This window comes from Salvia splendens, chromosome 21 (assembly GCF_004379255.2).
Source record: "Salvia splendens isolate huo1 chromosome 21, SspV2, whole genome shotgun sequence".
NCBI lineage: Eukaryota > Viridiplantae > Streptophyta > Magnoliopsida > Lamiales > Lamiaceae > Salvia > Salvia splendens.
In genome coordinates this window covers 21,795,237-21,819,416 of record NC_056052.1, presented here as the reverse complement: position 1 = coordinate 21,819,416, position 24,180 = coordinate 21,795,237, and the positions used below count along the sequence as shown (strand labels likewise).

Below are 24,180 nucleotides of genomic sequence, written 5' to 3'. Positions count from 1 at the left end.
CTTCTACACCTACTTCATTATAATAATTTATTACATCATTCCATATGTTTATTACACCATATCAATGTTGTGGCGGTGGTGATAGATAATATTGTAGAGAGAAAGAACGGCACGTGACGGCGAAACCGCATTTACGTACTGGAATGAAGTAATAATCCTACTGGATGAAGTAAAAACCTACTGGAATGAAGTAAAAACTTATTGGAATGAAGTTAAATCTTCGTAACATGTTAGTATGACTTATTTACCTTCGGATGAATTAAAATAGGCTCGTGATGAAGGCGGAAATAATTGATAAATTTGTGTCTCTCATCCATAAAAAACTAGATCTAAAAACCCTAATTTGGTATGGTTCGGTGGTTCGGTCTTTAAGAGTGGATTTGTGAATAATGAGACTCTATGGATGTATTCATTTCCTTTTTGTATCTTTTGTTCTTTTTAATCTCAGCCCTACGATTTTGTCATCCGACGGTTAGATTGGTGCCACGTGTCATTTAATAATGCAGATTTTCAGTTGAATAATGCAGACCGACTAATAATGCATCATTATTGTGTAATAATGCAGATTTTTTCAGTTGAATAATGCACACCGACTAATAATGCACCATTATAGTGTAATAATGCAGATCATCTGGACCGTTGATGAATGAGATCTAAGAGTCCATATTAAGAAGAATAAAAGATCTAAGGAATGAATAGGAGAATAACGTTGTAGATATTAAATTGAGATTTATGTATATAAGATGCAAATATACACGTGTTTTATTCCTTTACCTGGAGTACTTGCTTCCTAGTTATTTTATCATTATATTCGAATACTTCTTAAGAAAATTATAATTGTAGACTTCGGTTTTTCTGTATTCTTGATTACATATTTTACTTTCTTCATCCATAATTTCAAGACCTATTTTGAATCGACACAAATTATTTTAAAAATTGTGAAGGAAAGTATGTGGAAAATATTATTAATAAAACATGAGTATGATAATTTAGTGAAACAAGCCAACTTATCGAAATGGATTTTTTATAATGAAACATGAGTAATAATTTAGTGAAATAGGCCCACTTATCAAAATGGAAGAAAAAGTAAATGATAGTTTAAATATAGACATATTAACAAAATAGAATATTATGATATCTATTTTTTTATGTTTTTATATTTTTGAAAAACAGAAAAGAAATACTCCTATTCAACTTAATTCGTTGCACGACACATCAAAGTATAAACAAAATATATTATTTTATCATTAGTTCTATTAAACTAGTATACCTTGTATCCACCAAAGAAATCTGAATTAAGTCTTTATAATTTAAATCAAAGGACATAATAGCATGCCTAGTACTACAAGGATTGTAAATAGAGATGCTTAACCAATTGAGGGGATTGACCAAACCTCGGTGAGACACTACCACCCTCTTATGTTCCTCAGATTTTGGAAATGTGCCCACCGTGATCTGTCAAATCAAGATTCCGGGATCTTCATCATACTACAAACATCAAAACAGACAGCAAGGAGAGCAGATGTACAAAGATTGCAACGGTGTGGATGCAGACACGAATGCAGGCACCTATGAACTCCATGTCTATAGACAGAGAACTAACAGATCTACCAAAAGGACTGAGTTTATAACATTACCCAGATATCATCATCTGATGTTCATAACAAGGTGATAGAAGTCAAATTCATTCCCTTATGCAACAGTACATGAATCTAATCCAACATACTATATCAAGCAAGTCTAGGTTTGTGTTTATATTTGACTTCTTATTGGGCCTTGACAGAGTGAAAATCACACCCCTATTATGGTCCTAAATTCTCAATAAGAAGAATAAGGAAGTGACTAACAAAAGTAATAGAACAGCAGTAATATCAAGATAAGGATGATAGAAATAAATTATAGTAGTAATTTCATAAACAAATATTTGTTCTTCAATTGTAACATGTCAGCACCAATATCGGATACTAAAATAAGGGTAGCACCATAGCTCTTCATTTGAAATGTCTGTAATATAAATTGAGACTAATTCCAATAAGCTTTAATGCTCAATCGCTCTTACCCTCCTGAGAACCGATCTCTTGAAGGTAATGTTCTGCATCCAAGGCTGCCATACACCCTGCATAATGTAGATAATGATATCAGTTTAGATTCATTGAGAAAATATTAGCTCTAGCATATGTTCATCAGAGTGGGAGCCACTACAGATGATAATGAAATAATGAATCAAAAGGGACTATAACAGTGTTTGCGAAATCTTAAAACATTGTTAATGGCTCTTACAGAAAAGTTGCAAATAAATATGTGGTGAAAGTTTGTTCCTGGGATAACTTCCCACTTACTAGTATCCCCTAGATGTCTAAAGACTCCTTTCTGAAGGAGGCTAGAAAAAGTCATAATTTTTAGCTAGGACAAGAAGATAGCTTAGAACACTAAAGTAACCTGACAAGTAAACTACAAAGACCAAGAAACATATTGTATTTCCTTAATCCTTATGCCAAATGACACATGACGTGCTTTTCTTGACAGTTGACGGTGTCTTGGTCTGACTTATCTGATGAAGTAATGAGGTTAGGACATGTAGAGCTTAGTAAGGATCACTCTGTATTCAGGACAATCTTTTGAGGATGATCAACTATTTTCCCTGGATAAATGCAGATTATTCATTTCTATAGGGAGGTTGAATGGTTGATAACTTGCACACAGAAGAAATTATTTCAATCAAGTGAAGTCAGATTCAGATTCAGGGATAGGAATGGAAAGTGTGGGTTTAAGAAGCATAATATTAAGGAAAGAATTCAGACTGCAGAGGATATTTGAGAATATAAGAGAAATATCCTGTACTATGTCTTGCAAAATAAACAAGATACAAATACAATAAACGAAATTTACACAGAATCTAAGATTGGTCCTAACTGCCACTAAGAAAAGTGCTTTCTCCTTCACTTGAAAGGGTGGAGAAAGACCGGTTCAAACAATTCCAAATATTGGTGTTAGTTGACTGAAAATTCCTTGCTTTTCCTTTGGTTACAGTTGGTAACACAATATTGGAAGGTGACTAATCTCTTTGTTACATCATTCCACATAGAGATTATGGGCATATTATATACTAATACACACTAACAAGTAACAAGTATCTTATAAATACAACACCATGAAAAAAATACCCCATAAACATAAAATGATTCAAGAGAAGGAAGATTACTGGTCTCACTTAGACAAAATTTCAAACACATAAAATGACTCAAGCAAAAATTAATTTGGTAACACTTGTGGAATATATCATCTGTTTTTGTTGAGCAGTCATTACTGATTTGACCCTATCTCAATTGCCAATTTACACATACCTATGTCTTGAAACAAAGCTACGTTGTGACCAATGTTGTTTTGACAAGCTTCTAAATCTTTTCACTAAACTCTATGTTAATTCTTTGCCTATTCGACACTATAGAACTCTGAAATTGGAGTAATCTTAGAGTTACCAGTGTGAAATAAGTTAATAATCTAGGTAACAAAGTGTTCCAAATTTCCAATGTACTGATATTAAGAATTAATAACATAGCAACATGATGATATTAGAAGTATAAACCTCATTAATATCCTACTCTACATTATAATGAAGCATTACATCGTGCAAGCTTAACTTTTTTAGGTGAGTTTTAGTAACTTAGTAAAACCTTTTCAAGTCATATAAAGAGAGATGAGTCATGAAAACTAGTAAACTGTGCTAGTATAATCCAAATTACTGGTGCTCTACACCAAACAATAGATATCGAGCAACTTTGTTCTCTCAAAAAATCTTTTCATCAACCTCAACCTTACTTGGGAATTAAGAAACTGAATACACGCAAGCAATGATGCCTAATGGATTCTAAAAGTCATGGGCTCAAAACTATTCTTTTCTTTTCATTGCAATTCCACATCATTGGCAAGGCATAATTGTAGGTGCGGAATCAACACAGAGAACTATATCGCATCCTAAATATTCAAGATCATCCATGTTTCTTAAGAACCTAAACTAATCATGTTTAGATACTAACAGTAGGAGGGCTGTAAGTCCAGTGTTGTTAAAAACGCGACCCGAGCGCGCTCGGGGCGTGGGGCGCTCAGGTCAAGACCAGCTTCGCCCCGACATGGGTGAGTCGAGCGAGATTCATGGGGCGCAGTTGGGGCGGCGGGGGCGACGGGCGACTGGGGCGAGCCGAAGAGGTTTTCCTGTTGTGTTAACAAAATTTTTTGGGTTTTGAAAATGGAGATGTGCTTTAATGGGTAGAGAATCGAGGCATTCATTAATTTAATCCACCTTTTCCTCTATTCTATATTAATTAATTGTTTTCTCAGCCTCATCATCTCTGCGACCCACTTTTTGATATTTCCCTAGATTAATTAATTAGTTTTTATACCACTAGGTTAGTCTAATTAAATTATTAATTCTTATTCACCCACTCAAGTTAGAGTCTGTATCGATTCCAATGCATTAGTTAGTGCAGTTATTTTATTACTCAATAATTCTTTTTTACCCACTCTACAAGTTAGAAAAGTAAAAATTTTAGTTTTTTTTAATTAAAATATTCATTATATTGATTAAATACCTTTAAATATTACTACATAAATGATAAATAATCTAGAAAATGGTACTTTCACACCAAGAAGTCTTTTTCACACAATGTATTTCATTAACCTGTATTAAAAGTTCAGATATAGCTTAATTAGGCTAATAGTACGCCCTGATTCGTGGGTCCATATTCAGATGTGATATGGAGTAATGATGTATGTAGATTTATTTGATGTGATAAACATTCAAGCAACAAACTTATAAAAGAGACACAAATATAATCATCATTCGGCTATTCTGGCGCCCCGATTCGTGGGTCTCTCGCCCCGTCGCCCCATCGCCCCGCGACCCGGGGTCCCCCCCATCGCCCCGGGGCGCCCCGCGACCCTAACAACACAGCCTGTAACAGGATACTATGTATAGAAGAGAAATCACTATGTTTAACTTCAATTTGATCCTTTCATATCAGCAATTACGGAACCTAATCTTTGTTTCACACAACTCCTAATACTATCATTTCTTAACTTCCATATACCAAAATAAAAGCACATACTGGTGAAACATCATGACAGCTACATCATGAGCTGAATTCTTTTCTTAATGAGTTTCACCAAAATAGTAATCCAACAACCAAAAGGCATCAACTTTGTCTATGTAGAATCGTAGATATCTTTTTTATTCTGCAATAGTTATTAAGGCGATTTCTGGTTTACACAATGTGAAAGTCAGCAAACACCAAAAAAAGTATAAAAAAAAGTTTCAAGTATCAAAATCAATGCAAAAGACAGTAATGAGTAAATTAAATTCAGCAGAGAACAGTTTTCTTATAGAATACTTACCGCTACCAGCAGCAGTAATAGCTTGCCGGTATTTCTTATCCTGAACATCACCAGAAGCAAAGACACCCTTCACACTGGTATATGTGGTGCCGGACTTCGTGACCACATATCCATCCGAATCCAATTCCAGCTGCCCATCCAGAAACTTAGTTGCAGGTTCATGCCCAATTGCGAAAAACAAACCAGAAACTGGCAAATCCGAAACCTCCCCGCTCTGCACATTCTTAACTTTCAATCCCCCCAAAGTTCTCTCCCCATACGCCTCAGTCACCGTCGAATTCCACAGCACTTCAATCTTGGGATTCGTTTGTGCTCTGTTCTGCATAATCTTCGAAGCCCGGAACTCATTCCTCCGATGAATAATGTACACTTTGGAGCCATACTTGGTTAAAAAGTTAGCTTCCTCCATGGCAGAATCACCACCACCAATGACTGCAAGTGGCTTATTGCGGAAAATAGGCGCCGCGCCGTCGCACACGGCACAAGCGGAAATCCCCCGGTTCCAAAAGGTTTCGGAGCCGGGGAAATTGAGGCGTTTCGCAACAGCGCCAGTTGCTACAATCACAGAATCGGCAACAACAGTCCTAGAATCGCTAAAAATCTTAAACGGAAAGCCGGAGAAATCAACCTTGGAGACAGTCTCAGTGAAGATCTGCGTGCCAAATTTGTGAGACTGCGCGCGGCACTTGTCCATCAGATCTATCCCGCCAATTCCTTCGGGGAAGCCGGGGAAATTCTCGACTTCGGAGGTGGTGGTGAGCTGGCCGCCGGGGGCTATGTCGTTGGCCATCCAGCCCTCGAAGAGGATGGGCTTGAGCTCGGCGCGAGCGGCGTAGATCGCGGCGGTGTGGGCGGCGGGGCCGCTGCCGATGATGCAAACGCGGGTTTTGAGAGTCTGGAGGTCGGTTTCCATGGCAGAGAACTTGGGGGAAGCCGGTGCAGCGGAGGCGGCGGCTGTGGTGGTGGTGGAGAGGGCGGCGACACCAATAAGGCTGCGGGCTTTCTTGAGAGTGCTGAGGAATTTGGAGAAACAGTTGTAGGTCATTAAGCTTTTGAGAATTGGGATTTCAATTGAAATTGAGCGGGTGGATCAAGGTTTCCAATTAGGGTTTTGCTTTTTAATACTCTATTGTATTAGGGTACACCATTTTAAATTCTTGGGCCAATTATTTCATTCATTGAGATATGTACAAATCAGCATGATGAATAGTCTTAATAATTAGCAAAAAAAATTTATGCACTTGTATAAAACTTCTACATTCTCATGAATTGTAATACACCTACCTAAACTTAGTGATGTTTCTACAGGAAAATTAATGTTTCTTCAATGTTTTAAATTAGTACAAAAAGTTTTAAGTTTACATGAACTATACAAAAAGTTTCATTAGTGTTTTAACTTAATACATTCTGTTAAATTTCTTTTAACACCATTTATTATTTTAACTTTTTTCATCTAATATTAGATGAAAATAGAAAGAAGATGGTATGTCACTTACCAATACTTCCCAACAATTAATAATAGGTAAACTTTGAATTTTGTCTTAAAATTTTTGTGGACTTTGAAAAAAGGGTCGAGAAGCTTAGGATTTTTTGTGTAAAATTCCCATCTTTTACACTTTTGCTAAAGTCTTTTACATTTACCAATCAAATTATTTTAGTTCTTGAATGGAAATTTAGAAAGATGAATTGTCACTCGGGTATTTTATAGTTCTGGGATGGAAATTTAGGAAGATGAACTTTACGTCTTTTACACTTTTTTTTGCTGTAGTGTTTAAAGAAGGGGCCTCAACTTCAAAGTAGTGTTTAAATGGAGTACGACAGTGACTCTCCAGCCACGGGTGAACCCCAAACTCCGACGTTCCCCGTTGGAGTTGGAATGGGTGGGAACGCCTCCGGGATGGGGATGGCCGGCATGCATCCCCAAATGGCGGGGATGATGCCCCAAATGTAGGGGATGATGGCCGCCCTACTGAGTTGATTTTTTGATAGGTGCATCCCAGACCTGTACTCCACTAGAGTCTCAGTTCACTTCTGCTGAGACTTTCTCACTAGAGGAGTTGGGTTTATCCCCGATTAGGGTGTCTCCCACTCAGAGTCCATCGGCGGTAGGACGTCGGGGCAAGGGCAGGGGCAGCGGAAAAGGCAAGGGGGTGGTAGGTGAGCCGTCAGGGGCGGGGGAGGGGGGCGATGGGGAGGAGGAGGAGGAATGGAGAACTGTCTAGTCTGAGGCAGAATGTGTGGCTCTGTCCAAGGCGTGGATCAATGTTTGCGATGATCCAATAGTGGCGACCAGTGGACACGCATCGCCTAAGCATATTGTGAGTATAAGCCGGCGGAGGGAAAGATTCACTTGTCTGAGGAGTGCCGAAAGCAATGGGATCGGATTAAGACTGCGGTCTCCTGATTTGCCGGCATCTACGAAAACAACACCCGCATGATATCCAGTGGCCAGACGATGGAGGATGTGAAGACCTTGTCGATGCAGCAGTTCCCAGAGACCGAGAAGCACGGCGCGTTCAAATACTGGGACGCGTATCTAGTGTTGATGGATCTGCCAAGTTTCGTGCGGGTGTTGAAGCTGGCGAGTACAGCAGTAGCGTCGGTTCCCACGACCTCCCCGACGATGCCGTAGAGGCTCCGACCCCCCCCCCTCGGTTGGGCAAAAAACGGCAATGCGGATGTCTAGGGGAGGCGCTGGCGGGTCCCAGGAGGTCCAATCGGCAGTTCCTAGTGTCCAGCCGAGCTCCGAGCTCACCGACCTCGCGCGCATGCAATAGTAGGAGAGTATGATAGACGTCATACAAAAGTGGAGTATGGCGACTGACCCCTTACACAAGGAGATGCTCAAGTGGGTCATCGACAGTATGCAGCACGATTTGGGGCTCCCACCCCTCGGCACAGGGGGAGCCTCTGGGGACTCCGATACCGCCGGGTCTGGCCAAGGGGACAACGAGGTGTGAGAGGGGGGCCGCAGGTGTCGAAGCTATAGGATGGTTTTTTTTTTCTGAACTCTTTTTTTTATTAATGTAATATTTTTTATTATGTATGTTTTTTTAATTTATATAAAATGCTTGCATTTTCTCCGTAGTCATGTCAAATTTAATTCTGTATTTGTAAATTTGTTTGTTGGGATGTCCTAGTGTTTATCTATTATTGTGCAGTGGGATGTCCTTATAACATGGTAAGATGTGTTTTTGGGATGTTCTAGTGCTAGTTGGGGACATCTACAACAATGTGAATGCTCTAATAGGGGGTGCTACCTGAATTATTTGAATTGGTTTAATTACTTAACTGAATGTAGAATACGAAGAATTGCGGGGCGGATCTCGTATTTTTAGAGCATCTCCAATAAGCACGGACGTCAAATAGCCATCAAATAGCCTTCACACTGCCACATCATCAGCACTACAATTCTCCTGCCACATCAGCTTGCCACATCAACTGGACATCAAATAGCCCTCACATAGCCTTCACACTACCTATCCACATCACTAATAACAATTATATAATTTAATTTACACTTGTATCAACATACGGAATTTAATTTACGAGACAAACACGGAAAATTCGAATAATAATATTAAAATTTAAAAAGTACATTACTTTTTAAAAAAAGTACAATAATATAAAAAAGTACAAAAATTAAAAAGTACATTAATTAAAAAAAGTAAAACAAAATCACTCATCGCCGCCGTCCTCGTCTCCGTCGTCGCCCAGCGCTTCTTCACCGTCGTCGCCGCCGCCTCCGTCGCCACCTACGCCGCGGCTATTCCCGCCGGTGTCCCTCCTCATCGTCTCCAATTCTTCACGCTGGCTCTGGAGCAATACACGAAGAAAATCCTTCACCTCGGGGTCCACCGCCGCTTGGAAGTCGGCTAAGGTCTTCACCATTTGAGCGCGCGTTTGTTGGCGCGCGAAGAATTTGAGCTCCTCGGTAGACCTGCCGAGGGGGGATGCCGAATGGACGTCCTGGGAACTCGGGGTGCCCCCCTCGCAACCTGCTGCGCCCGCCTTTGCCCAACCGGGCGAGGTCGGCGACCGAACGACCGAGGAGTCGGGACCTCCTGGGCCGTCTCAGGGAGGTCTGACGAACCACCGCTACTGCCGCTATAAACAAAAAAAATAAAATTTAAATCCGACGCCGGTTTGGCGCCGATCCGGGACGCACAATGGCGCCCGTGAGGATCGGCGTCGGAACCGGCGTCAGCGCGGGAATCGGCATGGAGACGCCGATTTTGACGCCGATTTCGCCCACGCCGGTTGGTTCGGCGTCAAACCGGCGTGGGCAAAAAATCGGCGTCGCGGTGGTGACGCTGGTTATTGGAGATGCTCTTAACATTCCTATGCCTTTCCTATTCGACATTCAGCAAAATAAAATAATCCCACTAGCACCACTAGCACTTACTATATATTTATAAGATTATTTTATTTTATTATGGCGGTGTTAGGTTGACAAGATTAAATCTCATGATTAAATATATATTTTTGTTCCTAAGATTGAACCATTCAACTTAATCCTACATGGATAGTCTAATGATAATTTGTCATAGTCTCCTCCCTCCAATTAAAGTAATCCCATAACTTAATCTTAGATGAATAGTCTCATGATAATTAGTCAAAGTCTCTCCCTTTAACTAAAATAATCTCACAACTTAATCCTACATGGATAGTCTGATGATATTAGTCATGACAACTGAACGTCATACGTGAGTATTGTAGTAGGAATGATGTAGCAATATTGGAGTAGGAGATACGCTCCGGAAGAATTGGTAGACCATCGAAGCCAAGCCACGTCGGCACAGCATCAGAGATAAAATAGCCAGCTATGCTCCCATCACCACCGGCGGCGGCTCCTCCTCCTCCTCTACCGCCGCAATCCTCCGACGAGGACTTCTTCTCCGCCGCCTCAACCTCCACTTCCTCCGATTCCAAACCACGCTCCCCACCCCCAACCCTCCCTCAGATCCCCATCGTATGGCCCGAAGGCGGCGCTCTCACCGTCTCCTGGGTCTCCGACCTCATGCACGCCTTCGAATGGGCTTCCAAAGCTCTTCCGCCCTCGGAGCTCCCCTCCGTGCTCCCCGTCGCAGCCTTCGACAAGCTCGTGCTCACCGCATCTAAGATTTTGCACAAGGAGCCCAATTGCGTCAGGATCGACGAGAATTCCGATCTCAATTTGGACTGCCGCGTTGTGGTGGTGGGGGACGTTCACGGTCAGCTGCATGATGTGCTTTTTCTGCTGAGAGATGCCGGATTTCCTGCCGATGATCGCTTTTTCGTTTTCAATGGGGATTATGTGGACAGAGGTGCTTGGGGGCTCGAAGTTTTTCTGCTTCTGCTGGCCTGGAAGGTTAGGGTTGCGTTTTGTTTTCTGCTATGTTAGTGATGTCTCCAGCTAAATTTGTGATTTTCAGTGATGCGTGAGGATATCAAGTGTTAAATGGTGATTAGTCTTTCTAGTTCATATTCGTTCTAGAGTTTAATCTTGTTGGCTTTGGTGCCAGTTTGATGTGTTTGGGTGAAAAAAGTTGCAGCTTGAATTATCATTTAGTCTTTCTTGCCTTGTTCAGCACTTAATTACTTGATCTCCATAACTGAGACTGAAGAGTTCACTTCTGTGGTAAGATTGATGTTGCTGCTCGTCCAGAAAAATATCACTTTAAATGGTAGTTTTGCCTGGAACCATTTGTAGCATATGTGTCTGCTGTGTTTAGACTATTAGGGATTTGACTAGTTAGTCTCCCGAGGTGGCGATCAGTTCCTTGTACAAGATAAAGAGTAGTATGAAATAAGCTAGTATATGAGCTTTGTCTAAGATTGAATCAGTATTGAATTTTACGCATATACCTTTTTTGATAAGCTTTTTCCATTTGTAAATAAGGCACACTAGATGCTAGTCTCTAATTTAGATGCCACTCGACTGGATGTAAAAGGAAAATAATTAATAGGATGATTAATAAGACGATAATTTGGTTATTGGAATGTGATCCAATGCATATATTTTGCCTACATCACATTCAGCCTATTTTTGTTTCTGTTAAGAGAGAATCGGTGTGTGAAAGGCTGATGAAATTCTGGACTTTGCTTACTTGTCACTTGTAGTTACTATAGCTTTCTCAAAAGAGGATTCTTGTCATAGAAAAAGCTTGATTGCTCAATTATAATGGTTAAAGATACTACTGTAATTTGAGATTATAATGGGGTTCACATACTTTGTAGGTTCTTATGCCTCACAGGGTATTTTTGCTTCGTGGAAATCATGAATCTAAGTATTGCACTTCCGTTTATGGATTTGAAAAGGAAGTGTTAGCTAAATATGGTGATAATGGAAAGCATGTCTATAGAAAGTGTTTGGGATGTTTCGAAGGACTCCCCCTTGCTTCTATCATAGCTGGGCAAGTTTACACTGCACATGGAGGGCTTTTCCGTGGTACGATTGTCACTCCATCAAAAAGGTCTAAAAAGAAGAATCGCAAGGTTGTTCACAACCCTAAGGTGGATTCTTTAATTCTCGGTTCCTTTGAGGAGTTAGCAAAAGCTAGAAGATCTGTCCTTGATCCTCCCTGGGAAGGTCAGAACTTGATTCCTGGCGACATCCTATGGTCAGATCCATCAATGACTCCTGGTCTCTCCCCAAATACCGAGAGAGGAATTGGCCTCTTGTATGGTCCGGATTGTACTGAAGAATTTTTGAAGAAGTTCAATTTAAAGGTATTCAACATTTCAACTTCACCACTGTTCATATGAGAATTGATTATTATTGGTTGGTCCTTATCAAATTGGGAAACCTGTACTTTTTAACATTTTTCTAACATATGAATCTTTACCTCACGAGAGATATATAACTGCATAACTCATACATGTGATGTTGGTAAAATGGAAAGCATGCTCACCCTAATCCCTTCATCAGACTGACTTGTTGGAGTGTCTTAATGCAACTGGATCGAAGTTTTACTTGTAACAGATAATTAATGAACTGAATATAATTCCTCACTAATGCAATCGCTGGGACCATTGCAACGGAATATCTGAGAATTATGAGGACTTGAACTGTGATTTGAACTTGCTGAATTTTGATTGCTGGGAAATAAAAAAATAGGAGTATTTTTATAGTGTGGACTATTTCTTGTGGAATAACCAAAGTATGACACGAGAACAGAAAAGAATTTAATCACCCTTTATATCTCATGTGCCCCATGCATACAAAACCTGGTCAGCAACTCAGGCATGATAAAAATACAGATCTTCTAACCAATATCAGATTCTTGATCTGTGACATCATTTGCTCAATGCAAACTGCTCCAATCTGCAATGTCAGCAGTCTGTTCGTCTTCGTCATTTGTGGAGAATATTAAAAATCTTTCCTTGCTGCAGTTATTTTGTCATACTATGATATATAGGTTTCCGAACAATTTATTTTCTGTCAAACAAGAACTTATGTGCCCCGTGGTTTTTTCTTGGAGCAGACACAAGACTAATACACGATGGCTACATTACATTTTATAACCTTAGCCACATTAATTACCATGATAGGGATATCTGGGAATGTGATCATCCCCTCTTACCTGTGTTTTTCTGAATTACATTGCTAACTAGAATGATGGAGTCCTAAATCTGCTTGATCTTGGGAATGAAGTAGCCTCATGAAATTTAACATGCAGTTACCTGTTGACTATTTCAAATTCTCTTAACAAGAATTGTTATGTGTCATTTGCATTTGAACCCAAACTCTTAAACAGAATGCCACAGAGTACATTTGTGTGTTTAAAGTTTTACTTTTAGGTAAAAAAACATATCCTTACACTTGCCTTTTTCTGGAATTATCTTACTGCAATCAAGTTGGTTGTATGAAGTGCATGTCTCCTTTGTGTATATTTTGTTTTTTACATATTCATCTCACTCTTCATCTAGTGAGCTTATCAATTGCGAAATTGATGTGTTCATGTACCATTCATTTCCTGCATTTCAGCTAATCATCAGATCACATGAAGGCCCTGATGCACGGGATAAGCGGCCTGATCTTGGAGGAATGGATGTTGGATATACTATAGATCATATTGTCGAGTCCGGAAAGCTCGTCACATTATTCAGCGCCCCAGATTATCCACAATTTCAGGTAGCTTCATGATCTTTGAATTTAGAGCCTAGTAATTGCTCCAAGTTTTAGTTGTAAGTTGTAACCCTAAAAAATTAACAAATTCAATGTAGAAGTTCTGCCTCTGCATGGATTCAGTATTTACTAAGCAAGCAGACCAAACATATATGCATGTTCTATTTCTATTTACCTTAGGTACTATGGTATTAAAGTTGGTTTGACCATGCTCCTTATGGGGTAAAGAACATAGAAAGTTAACACAATTGGATTATGCCACATGCGAAGCATTTTCTAAAGACCCAAAAAAAATTAAAATAGTAGGAATCATTAGACCTTATCTTGTACTCCCTATCATTTACACTAATAATTAAATGAGAAACTTGGGGTGTTTGATTGAGAATTTTGGAGACATGGGAGTTCTTATACCGGGAAAAATTGGTTTCTGGATGAAAATTGTAAAACTGAAAAATAATGTCCGTTCCAGCTCTAGAATCAGGGATTAGAGTTTGATCATATATATGCCAAATTATGTTTGGAAAAATGTTGCATGAACTATCAATTAGTTAGAACTGTTATTTTTTCGGTACTCTGGCACACAATTTTGGTAGATTTCAAATCATGTTTGGAAAGTTATATGACAAATTTAATCCAGGAGTCTAGAACTCAGAAGTTCTAAAATGCATTTTTACGATTTTCATCTCAATCTTTCGTCTTATTCACAGGCAACAGAAGAGCGTTATAAAAACAAAGGAGCCTATATTGTCTTGGAACCTCCAAACTTCGACACACCAATGTTTCACAGCTTTGAAGCTGTAACCCCAAGACCAAAGGTAAAAGTTTCCTATTTGTCAATATTATGAAAAATAGGTACTAGTCATGTATCATTCTGATATTATGTTACTATCATTTTAAGAACCTGTTATCATTTGATTTACAATTCTATATTATATAATTTGGGAACTTGAATAGAAAAGCTTCAATCGGAAGATGGAGGATAAGTGTTTGACTCTTAGTACATGTGTTATGGTGGAGATAGATATTTCATACAGAAAAATGAATGATTTTTCACTGCTCTGATTGTTGGTTTAACGATATTGGTAGGTAAATCCTTATTATGATTTCGAAGATGTTATCGATTCTGATGAAGAATTGGACCTGGTATCAATGGTGACGGACTCTGGACTGCAGCAGTCTGCTGCTTGAAAAGGCAATATTACGACTGCAAAATACCGAATGAATTTTTGTGTTTGCTCTTTTGCCCGATTTTATTAAAGTGTGTATTTATATATTTGTGAAAAGGCAAATATAGATTCCCTACTGGTGAGTGTCATAATCTTGTACATTATGTTATCATTGCCCTGCTGAATATGAGGGTCTAATGGCATCGCAATTTTTATTATCCTCCAAATTATTGTGTAGTGAATTTGTTTAGATTGTAACTGATTCAGTGTAAAGAAACTAACACCTCAGTTCCAAATTCATTGTATTTGAGCGATTAGAGGAGAAGTGTGTGTTCAGTTTTATAGTATGCTAAAAAATAAAAATTCAAAATAGGTGCGCACCTTTTATACATTTATAAGTATATGTTTGAATGGCTGTGTTTAACATCGGCTTGATCCAACTGCATGGGATACTTTGGAGTTGGTTGAATCAGTTATTGAAGCATTTTGCGAGCTGATTTAAACCACTTGGTTTTTTTGAATTATATATACGCTACAAGAAGATAGTATATTTTATTCACTTCAGTCTTTGGCGCATTAAAATGAAGGCAGGCTGTGTTGATCCAAAAAGGCCTTGTTGTTGGATATAAAAGTGAAGGAGTCAGATTTGGATGATTCCCTTTTATAGTTACATGTTCTTGGATGTGTTGTTTTTTCTTTCAATATGTGATAAAACTCCTTATTTATAACTACATGATACATCTCCATCATCTTTGTTTATATTAATTTATATCTTGACTATCTTCTATTATTATAACTTAACAACAAATATAATTACATAAAGTATTATTCTTTAATTCTTTATCATTATCGATTTTTTTTATGTATAAGTTTATGTGTATGTTAACTAATAAATACCATTATACACATTAAGAGAATAATTATTATACAAATTGTATTAATCTAGCTATAACTGTAATATGAATAATTATTTATCTATATGCAAATCTTATTACTCAATAAGTGTTTATTCTTATCTATCAAGAATATATTCACAAATAATAATTTTATTTATATAAATTATACTACATCCATTAGAATAACAACTATTATACAAAATCATACTATTATTCTACTACTAATATATAAATATATAAACTATATTATACCACTAAACAAATCATTCTTTAGTTATCTATTTTTATCATTATTATACCAATTATATTAATTGTTGTTTTTTCACATTTTAATCAATATATTGAGAAAAATTAGCAACATACTTACATTTAAATACAATTATTCGAACACGTCCACATTCTATAAATATACAAATTATTAGCAACATGCAACATTCAAATTTAATTAAACTATTCTAGTTGATGCTATTATTATCTATAAATTTGTCTTAGAAAAAGAATCATAACAAAAATAAAGATAAACTTAGTGAATAATACTCCCTCCGTCCCCGAATAAGAGTCGCTAATTTCCTTTTTGGGCCGTCTCCCATTAAGAGTCACTCTTCATTTTTACCATAAATGGTAGTAGGTCTCACATTCCACTAACTCACTCCACTCACATTTTATTATAAAATCAATATAAAAAAGTGGGTCTCACATTTCACTAACTTTTTCAACCAACTTTTCTTTACATTTCTTAAAACTCGTGCCCGGTCAAACAACGACTCCTATTAGGGGACGTAGGGAGTACAATGTAGTAAAAAATAAAGAAAAGTAGAAAACAAAAGAAAGTTTTGTATCTCACATTGGAAAAAGATGAATAAATGATCTAAATATGTAGTTATAAAAGAAACTTCAACCTATTTTGTCCCGCTTTGAAAGTGAAACAAAAAATATTTAAGGATGTCTCTATAAAAGAGAAACAACCTAGAATGGTTTCATAAATTCGTAAGCCCATCAAATATATATGGGCTATTATGAATTTCTTGTATTCATTTATTTGTAAAAATTGTTTTTAAATATAAAAATCAATTTTTATAAATAAAAAATATTTTTTTTTAAATTTTGGTTGAACCGCCAGTTTAACTGTTAAACCGGCGGTTCCGGTTTCGCATTTTGTTGAACCTGAACCGGACCGTGTGAACCGCCGCGCCGGTTCCGGTTTATGAACCGGCAGTTAACCGCCGGTCCGATTCGGTTTGTGCATGAAGCAGTTTGCGAGCTAATTTCAACATAGATCTTTGTTCTTATATATACGTACGTCGAAGGCTAGTGTGTATAGAGATTGATTCATTCATTCTTCTTCTGCTTCTTCATATTCTTCTTCTGTTGACGTAAGTCTTTTATGGATCAACCCATGTAAAATTATGTTGTTTAATCAACTTCAACTCAAGACCTTCGGTCCCGGTCCCAGGCATTAACCACTCAACCATTAGGTTAATACACACACTTCATTTATGATTCTCATTACATATAGTGTCAGCGGACAATATGTAGCAAAAGTTTAAACATGTATTTCTTTCTAATAAAATGGTCCTAACTAATAATTCTTGTAAACTTTATTTTTCTCATTCAAATAAAGGACTAAGATAGAAATATTAAGAACACCATCAGTGATGATGTGATCTAAGCATTATTATTACTAAAAATGGATTGTTAGGGCAGATGCAAGTGGACTAAAAATAACAAATCAGCTAGGAATAATATACAACAACATAAATTGTTGATATAAATTAAGGTTGTTATAGAATCCTAAGCTGCAAGTCTGGGTGGCCGACCCTTGCTTTGTGTCTTTGGAAAAGATCTTGAAGCGCTTCCACAAACCGGGCATGGACCTCCGTAACCTTGTATGGTACACAAATCAAATTACAAAACTACCAGGAACTGTAGAATCATACATAAAGCCATTCCCAATGCACATAATGTTTATTGAAATGCTTCCGCTGTTTCCTATCTTAATCTCAAGTTTATGCTGATTATCCCATCACCAGTACAGTCTCGTTAACTATTTGAAAATCGGATATTTGAAGATGATCTACTTCACAACATACTATTTATGTTCTTTATAAATTATTTCATCGAAGGTGTATAGGGTATACCTCTTCTTTAGTAGGTTGAGAATTTTTCTTCACCAGAATTGGTTCACCAACCACCACATGGATCGGCTGTCTAAAAGGTAGAGGTGAACTGCAAAAGAATTGTCATAGTTTGAAATTCAGCACAGATGATAACTTTTTAAACATCAAAATGGAAATTCAATTGTAGAATGGAACTTGCAGATGGCACTTAGTTTTTTCCTCAGTTTGAAATAAATGAAGAAAAAGAGTTGAGAAAACTGTGGTGAAGTGAATTAGACCTGAATTTTGAATTTCAAGTTTAGTATTTTCTGTTTTAAGTTATTCGAATAATCAGTAAAACCAATCTTTGACTTGTTCTTTCCAGAATCTATCTAGAGTCAAGTCAGTTGCTATTTTTTAGGAGTGTTATTAGTGGCTTAGTTAGTGTGTTAGTGGATTAGTTACTGATGCAGTACGTCCTTAGTGGATAGGTAGTATTTTCTGTCTATTTAAGATATGAGTGATTATCACAAATCATATATCCAAGTTCTACATTCGATAAAAAAATACTACCTATCCACTAAACACGTACTGCATCAGTAACTAATCCACTAACACACTAACTAAGCCACTAATAACACTCCTAAAAAATAGCATCTGACTTGACTCTATAAAGACAATAACAAGTCAAAGACTTGGTTTTACAGATTATTCGAATAACTTAAATCAAAAAATACTAAACTTGAAATTCAAAATTCAGGTCTAATTCACTTCACCACAAAAACATCTTGTAGAAGGTTTATAATGGCTTTATAACCTCTTGGCCTAAGCTCAACTATTGAAGAGATTTTTTATTCTTAAGAGCTTAAGTGTCCATGATTGCTCACATCATATAAACGATCAAAATGGAACCTGTGGCCGTTGAAATTTCACCACATCTTATACAATAGTGAGCATTATGGAAAGAGAAAGGACTCAGTAAGATACAACTAATTATGAAGAAAAAAGACACCTGTTTACATTTTAAATTCCACATTTCTTTCTATTCCACATATTAAGGTTTTTTTTTAAAGAATAACCTATCATGACCCATTATTTTCAAATTAAATCATGCTTTAAGAAGAAGGAAGTTCGGCAACATCTAACACAAGAATCCAAAATAGAACATACCCTAGTACGCCCCAGAACACAATGGGTGTGAACTTTATGGCTCTAGAGAACTCCCTAAAGAGTTTCCCACCTGGTCTCCACCACTTGTATACATCAGTCTGTAGAATCAAAGAGTAAGTAATTTTTGAATTCCTGAAAAGGGATATAATTTATAGCATATAAACCATTACACAATGAGAAAACATGTAAAAGGTTCAAGGTGTAATTCAGAGCTAGTGTTCGTGCAAACATTAACTGCAGAGGAATAGTACAACCACTTACAAACACATTCAAGGTTTCCCTCCAGGTTCTGGTTATTAATTGGCTTCATCACATTTCCTGTCTATTTCTTTCTTTATTTCTATTCATAGCATGAAGTGTGTTACTGGAGATTTTTTACATTCCCTAGACTTCATTAGTTAAGACAATGCTGCGCCATGTTAACATTAGATGCTTAAATTTGTTCAACATGCTCCTTTATGTGCTGGTAAACTACTCTACTTGCATCCAAACATTGTACAACAAATTGTTTTTCATGAACAGGTCAGCAATGATAGTGTAACATTTCATATAGGCTTGGTGTTGGGAGTTTCATCCAGTGTTTCCATATGATTCCAGTCTTACTCTAACAGAATGGGAGGGGCACACTTCCAAAGGTTATAACCCTCCAGCACGGCGACCAAACTATCCCAAATTTATCAATAGGTCTGACTCACCTCAGCTCCGACCTAATTTATATCTAAACTACTAAAATTATGGTCAGATATAATCTGATTCGAAACAAATATGTGAGCAAACTCATAACAAATCCAGATAAAGCGTAAAAGGTAGCTTGCTAGCAGTCTCCCATACAGAAAGTATGTATTCATATTGATTCATGTCACTATATTGATATATACGCATCCAAATTTATATTATTATCAGAATTCCAAATGACGAGAGAAATAATGAAAACTGACTCACCTGACCAAAGCAGAAAACAGGAACCAGAGGTTTGCCAGTCTCTATAGCAATTCGTACAAATCCATTTCTGCTTTGAAGAAACGCAACCTGTGCATGATAGAAAAGAAAACAGGTTAATTAGAACCATTTTATCTGTGAATCTGTGATTCAACAATGAAATCCAGCACCACCAACAGTCACTCCTACCACCCTTCAACAGACAGGAGTAACATGAATTATGTACTACAATCAAATTCTTTTTATTGTCTTCCATTTGTCAGTACAATCCGAGCAAAAATGTGCAGACATGCATAGAGACTACATAAAACTAGTCAAGTATAAAAGTCTCACTTGCAAGTTTTGTGACAAACCCACAAATGGTAGGTTCTGGGCTTTTCCCATCTTTCTATTACAATACAATATAATCAATAAATATATGGTTTTCCTGGTGTTCTGTGTAACTAAATCTTTAACAATTCTAGAAAACACGTATGCTTACGAGATGAGAATGTCATGAATACAAAGTAGGTAAAATTGTTTACAGCAAGCATCATAAAAGGCAAAAGGAAATCGAGATGGTAGAAGGACAAAAAAATTATGTGATTAATTAGAAGACAAGCAATAGAAGAAAGTATCCAAGTTGCTGACGATCACCTCAGAGCCATGCTCCATATAGCAGGCCTCCTGAACTCCTCCTGGAATTATAATGCAGCTATAACCAGATGACAAAAGCGCAGTAAAATTTTTCCTTGTAGCAGATGAAAGTCCCAACCACGTCCATAAATGTCGCATGAATGGAGTGTAGAACACCTGAAAAGTTATCCATAATCAATTTTGGAAAAGGCAAATCATTATTAATACTTCAGGAATCAGGATATATAAATGCATGAGATACTTACAGCAGAACTTGCAAGAACCTTGATCTTCGGCAGAGGCATGAAACCAGTAAGATCTGCTATCGCAATTACTCCAATAGGCCAAACTGAATGTGGTTCATAACCAAAAACTGCAAGAGATAGAGGTAGAACTTTCAGGAAGCGAGGGGTTCTGTCGTCTAATCGTTTGTTCTATGAAAGTTTAGCAAGAAAATGAACAAACTAGCTGAATTAATAGCTCCCTACTTCCCTAGTAACATTCCACTAATGCAAATAATACCATAATGTTTACCTCCAAGTTGAGTTATACTATTCAGCTCAAAGGTTTCGGAGTTGGCTATACTGTTAAGAAAGTGGTTCCTACCCTTTACTTCCACTTAGGATCAAAACTGTTGATGGAAATACAGCAGCACAATTAACTCCTCTAATGACTTACCATGGTATTGCTACAAATGAGTTAAAACTTCATTCAATGTTATCAAATAGCGGATATGGCGGTGCCATGGCGCTATGGCATGGCGTTCAGAGGTGGAAACGCCATAGCACCATGTCGCTGCCATAGCACCGCCATATCCGACATTTGACAACATTGCATGTGTATTGTATTTAGGAATGAGGCATTATGCAAGAAACATGGAGGTTAGAGTTGTATTTTATACTTTATTAATTGTTTAAAGTGTTTTAGATGTTATATTTTAATTATTTTCTAATTTCTGAATTATATATAAATATATAAGTATTATTTTATTTATTTAATTATTGACCGTCATATCCGCCATACTAATACGCCATATCCCTGTGGCGGTTTTTAGGCGAACCGCCATAAGCCGCCATACGAGATTGATAACATTGACTTCATTATCTCAAAAATGAAGCAGCCCCATACACATCTTCACTACAGTTAATGGAGCTATTAACACTCAGAAATACTAAAAACTTTTACTTCAATTAAGTAAAGAACTCACATAAAAAAAATGCTAGCTGTGGAAAGTAAAAAGGGGAAAATCATAGTAACTCAAAAGAAGTAGCTTTACCATATGCCTCATTAGGATCAAAGGCTTTGATGTTCTCCACATGCAACGCCACCGGAAAATAACCAACTGCATGCTTACATATATACCTGATCAAATCATTCACCAACAAATTCAACCTCACAAACGCATAATTCAAACAACAAGATCAAAAATTGAATTCGTATGTGCAAACATTATAACATAACCTGGCCAAATTCCGGCCCCATCTGCTGCGCTCATTAATCGGAATCACCATAAATACGAAGAGCAACACAATTCCTCTGCAATGAACGCCGCCACAGATTCGATTTTAATCCAGAAAGGCACACGAATTGAGAAACACACAAACGATAGCAGGGATTACGAACCCGAGTGATTTGGGAAAGGGGAGGAAGAAAAACGAGGCGAGGATGATCGAGACGATGAGATGGACAGCCCCCAGCCACAGAACGATTGCGAGTATCGAATTAAAAAGCGATCCCCGAGTGCCCTTGAACTCTGCCGCGGTCGGGGGGGCGTCCGACTCTGCTTCGGGCGACGGCGATCTCCGCCGCCTGACGTCGCCGTTGGATTCAGACGACATTGGAGTAAGGGGAGAGAAGAAGGAGTGAAGGCGATTGATGGCAGCAGAGGAATGGGAGAGCTGGCAATATATATCATGTGGGAAACAACGCCATCTCGGAATCAATTTATCTCTCAGCGACTTTTCGTCGAACACTTTCTGGATTCTACCTAAAAGTTATCACATGTCACGCGAGCACATTGTTAAAATTAGGGATGTCAATCGGGTCGGCCCATCGGGTTTCGGGCCGGCCCTACTCGGGTTGCGGGTCAATCGGGTGCGGGCTAATCGGGTTGTGAATTTTTTCGGGTTATAAAAGTTCAACCCTAACCCTAAAAGCTCGGGTTTCGGGCTAGCCCAGCGGGTTAATCGGGTTGCTACCGATAAGATTAACATGCAATCAATCCAATAAATAACGATGAAAATTAGTTATATTCATAAAATGTAAAATATTTAATTATGATACATTTGAGATATATGGTTAAACTCAATCATAAACATGATCAAATACTAATATTTGAGATATTTCGAGAAATTTTAATGCATGTTGTAGAAATTTAAATATTTTTTTAAGTGAATTTGAAGTTTTTAATTTATTTATCAATTATTATATTAATAAAAATTCAATATATAATTTATATATTTAATATAAAATTGAAAGTTATTTTTTTAGTTATCTATATTATAAAATTAATCAATAAAATATCGAATTATGAGTAAAAAATAGAATAATAGAAATTTTATCGGGTTTTCGGGTCAGCCCATCGGGTTTTCGGGTCTAGCCCTAACGGGTCGTGGGTTAATCGGGTGCGGGCTAATCGGGTTTTAATTTTATCGGGCTAGAAATTTCCAGCCCTAACCCTATAAATTTGGCGGGCTATTCGGGTCAGCCCACGGGTTGCGGGCTATATTGACATCCCTAGTTAAAATTCTTAATATCTGGTCTCACATCGACTTTTATCTCTTTATCCTTTCTCTTATCTACCCACGTGATGAAAGTACGATGTGTCATTTCAGCCCACACGTGAGGAGGCATGTTAAAATTCTTAATATATTGTCCTACATCGACTTGGTAACGATCCTAGCTCACCTATAAAAGTATGGATAACCCTCCCACTTATAAGGCCTTTTAAGGGGTGAGTGACTCATTTCTAATATGGTATCAGGCTATCCGCAATGGGGCGGATGATGGCACGCCCGATGGCGCGCATCGCCGCGCCCGCCATCGTCCGCCCCATTGCGGGTGTGTGACATAGGCCTCGGACGGTCGTCGCGCCCTATACTAAGGGCGCGGAGTATAGCGCGGACGATGCCCATCGTCCGCCCCATTGCGGCCTACGTGGACGATGGCCGCGGACGATAGGCCATCGTCCGCGCCATCGTCCGGCCTACTGTGGGCTACGCGGACGATGGCACGCGGTTTCATTTTTTTATAAATATAGTTCATTTGTAATTTCATTTCACGATTTCACTTTCGAAACTTATTACATTTACATAATTACTACGAAATGGATTCAAGTCTCAATAGTCATATGTTTAGCGGAAAGGCGCGTTGGCCGAGTACAGAACCCGGCGAATATCGTTCGTTCGACGCCGACACCCAGTACGATCCCGATTTCAGTACGGAATCATACGGGTTGTCTGACATGGAGCCGTCTCTAAACCGACGAAGCGCTCCCTCCCGCCGTGACGCCGCAGCGGCCGATCCCGAACCCGTCGCGACCGCTTCCGCCCCAGCCAAAAAGAAGCGGAACCGGCAGCGGGCGCAGAAGTTGCCGCCTCCCGGAAATTGCGATGAGTACGCCCCCGGCCGTACGAACTACACCGACGACGAAACCCTCATTTTGGCCCGGTGTTGGGTAGATATATCGGAAGACCCGATTTTCACGAACAACTAGAGGCAGGTCGCGTACTGGGAGCGCATCGCCGGCCTCTACAATGAGGCTAAGCCGCCGACCGCGTACAAGCACAAACGTGAGC

General features: G+C 38.3%; 3 protein-coding genes across 3 annotated transcripts; 1 reads left to right on the top strand and 2 right to left on the bottom strand.

The window, feature by feature from the left end:
- Nucleotides 1-1,221: 1,221 nt before the first annotated feature.
- Nucleotides 1,222-6,517, bottom strand: LOC121783615 (thioredoxin reductase NTRB-like). Its single transcript, XM_042181742.1, has 3 exons — nt 5,392-6,517; nt 2,060-2,116; nt 1,222-1,455 (listed from the first exon to the last, which is right to left on the bottom strand). Exons 1-3 carry the CDS (start codon nt 6,434-6,436, stop codon nt 1,427-1,429), a joined length of 1,131 nt encoding a protein of 376 aa, XP_042037676.1. The 5' UTR covers nt 6,437-6,517; the 3' UTR covers nt 1,222-1,426.
- Nucleotides 6,518-10,137: 3,620 nt separating this feature from the next.
- On the top strand, nt 10,138-15,007 carry LOC121785093 (serine/threonine-protein phosphatase 7-like). The gene is made up of 5 exons (XM_042183446.1): nt 10,138-10,741; nt 11,611-12,102; nt 13,361-13,507; nt 14,209-14,316; nt 14,588-15,007. The coding sequence occupies exons 1-5, from the start codon at nt 10,217-10,219 to the stop codon at nt 14,687-14,689; spliced, it is 1,374 nt and encodes a 457-aa protein (XP_042039380.1). The 5' UTR covers nt 10,138-10,216; the 3' UTR covers nt 14,690-15,007.
- A 2,191-nt stretch (nt 15,008-17,198) lies between these two features.
- LOC121785567 (diacylglycerol O-acyltransferase 2D-like) lies at nt 17,199-22,354 on the bottom strand. The gene is made up of 9 exons (XM_042184026.1): nt 22,007-22,354; nt 21,845-21,919; nt 21,660-21,745; nt 20,650-20,756; nt 20,405-20,560; nt 19,772-19,858; nt 18,830-18,927; nt 17,702-17,789; nt 17,199-17,446 (listed from the first exon to the last, which is right to left on the bottom strand). The coding sequence occupies exons 1-9, from the start codon at nt 22,219-22,221 to the stop codon at nt 17,345-17,347; spliced, it is 1,014 nt and encodes a 337-aa protein (XP_042039960.1). The 5' UTR covers nt 22,222-22,354; the 3' UTR covers nt 17,199-17,344.
- Nucleotides 22,355-24,180: the final 1,826 nt, after the last annotated feature.

What these genes read in the sequence shown, in the direction of transcription:
- LOC121783615 (XM_042181742.1), bottom strand. Translation starts at nt 6,436, where the DNA reads ATGACCTACAACTGTTTCTCCAAATTCCTCAGCACTCTCAAGAAAGCC. An exon ending in TATTACTGCTGCTGGTAGCG is followed by an intron (nt 2,117 to 5,391) that starts GTAAGTATTCTA and finishes TACATTATGCAG; the next exon opens with GGTGTATGGCAGCCTTGGAT. An exon ending in AGAGATCGGTTCTCAGGAGG is followed by an intron (nt 1,456 to 2,059) that starts GTAAGAGCGATT and finishes TTGATTTGACAG; the next exon opens with ATCACGGTGGGCACATTTCC.
- LOC121785093 (XM_042183446.1), top strand. Translation starts at nt 10,217, where the DNA reads ATGCTCCCATCACCACCGGCGGCGGCTCCTCCTCCTCCTCTACCGCCG. An exon ending in TGAAGAAGTTCAATTTAAAG is followed by an intron (nt 12,103 to 13,360) that starts GTATTCAACATT and finishes CCTGCATTTCAG; the next exon opens with CTAATCATCAGATCACATGA. An exon ending in CTGTAACCCCAAGACCAAAG is followed by an intron (nt 14,317 to 14,587) that starts GTAAAAGTTTCC and finishes CGATATTGGTAG; the next exon opens with GTAAATCCTTATTATGATTT.
- LOC121785567 (XM_042184026.1), bottom strand. Translation starts at nt 22,221, where the DNA reads ATGTCGTCTGAATCCAACGGCGACGTCAGGCGGCGGAGATCGCCGTCG. An exon ending in CCCTTTCCCAAATCACTCGG is followed by an intron (nt 21,920 to 22,006) that starts GTTCGTAATCCC and finishes CGTTCATTGCAG; the next exon opens with AGGAATTGTGTTGCTCTTCG. An exon ending in AGGTTCTTGCAAGTTCTGCT is followed by an intron (nt 20,561 to 20,649) that starts GTAAGTATCTCA and finishes ATAACTTTTCAG; the next exon opens with GTGTTCTACACTCCATTCAT.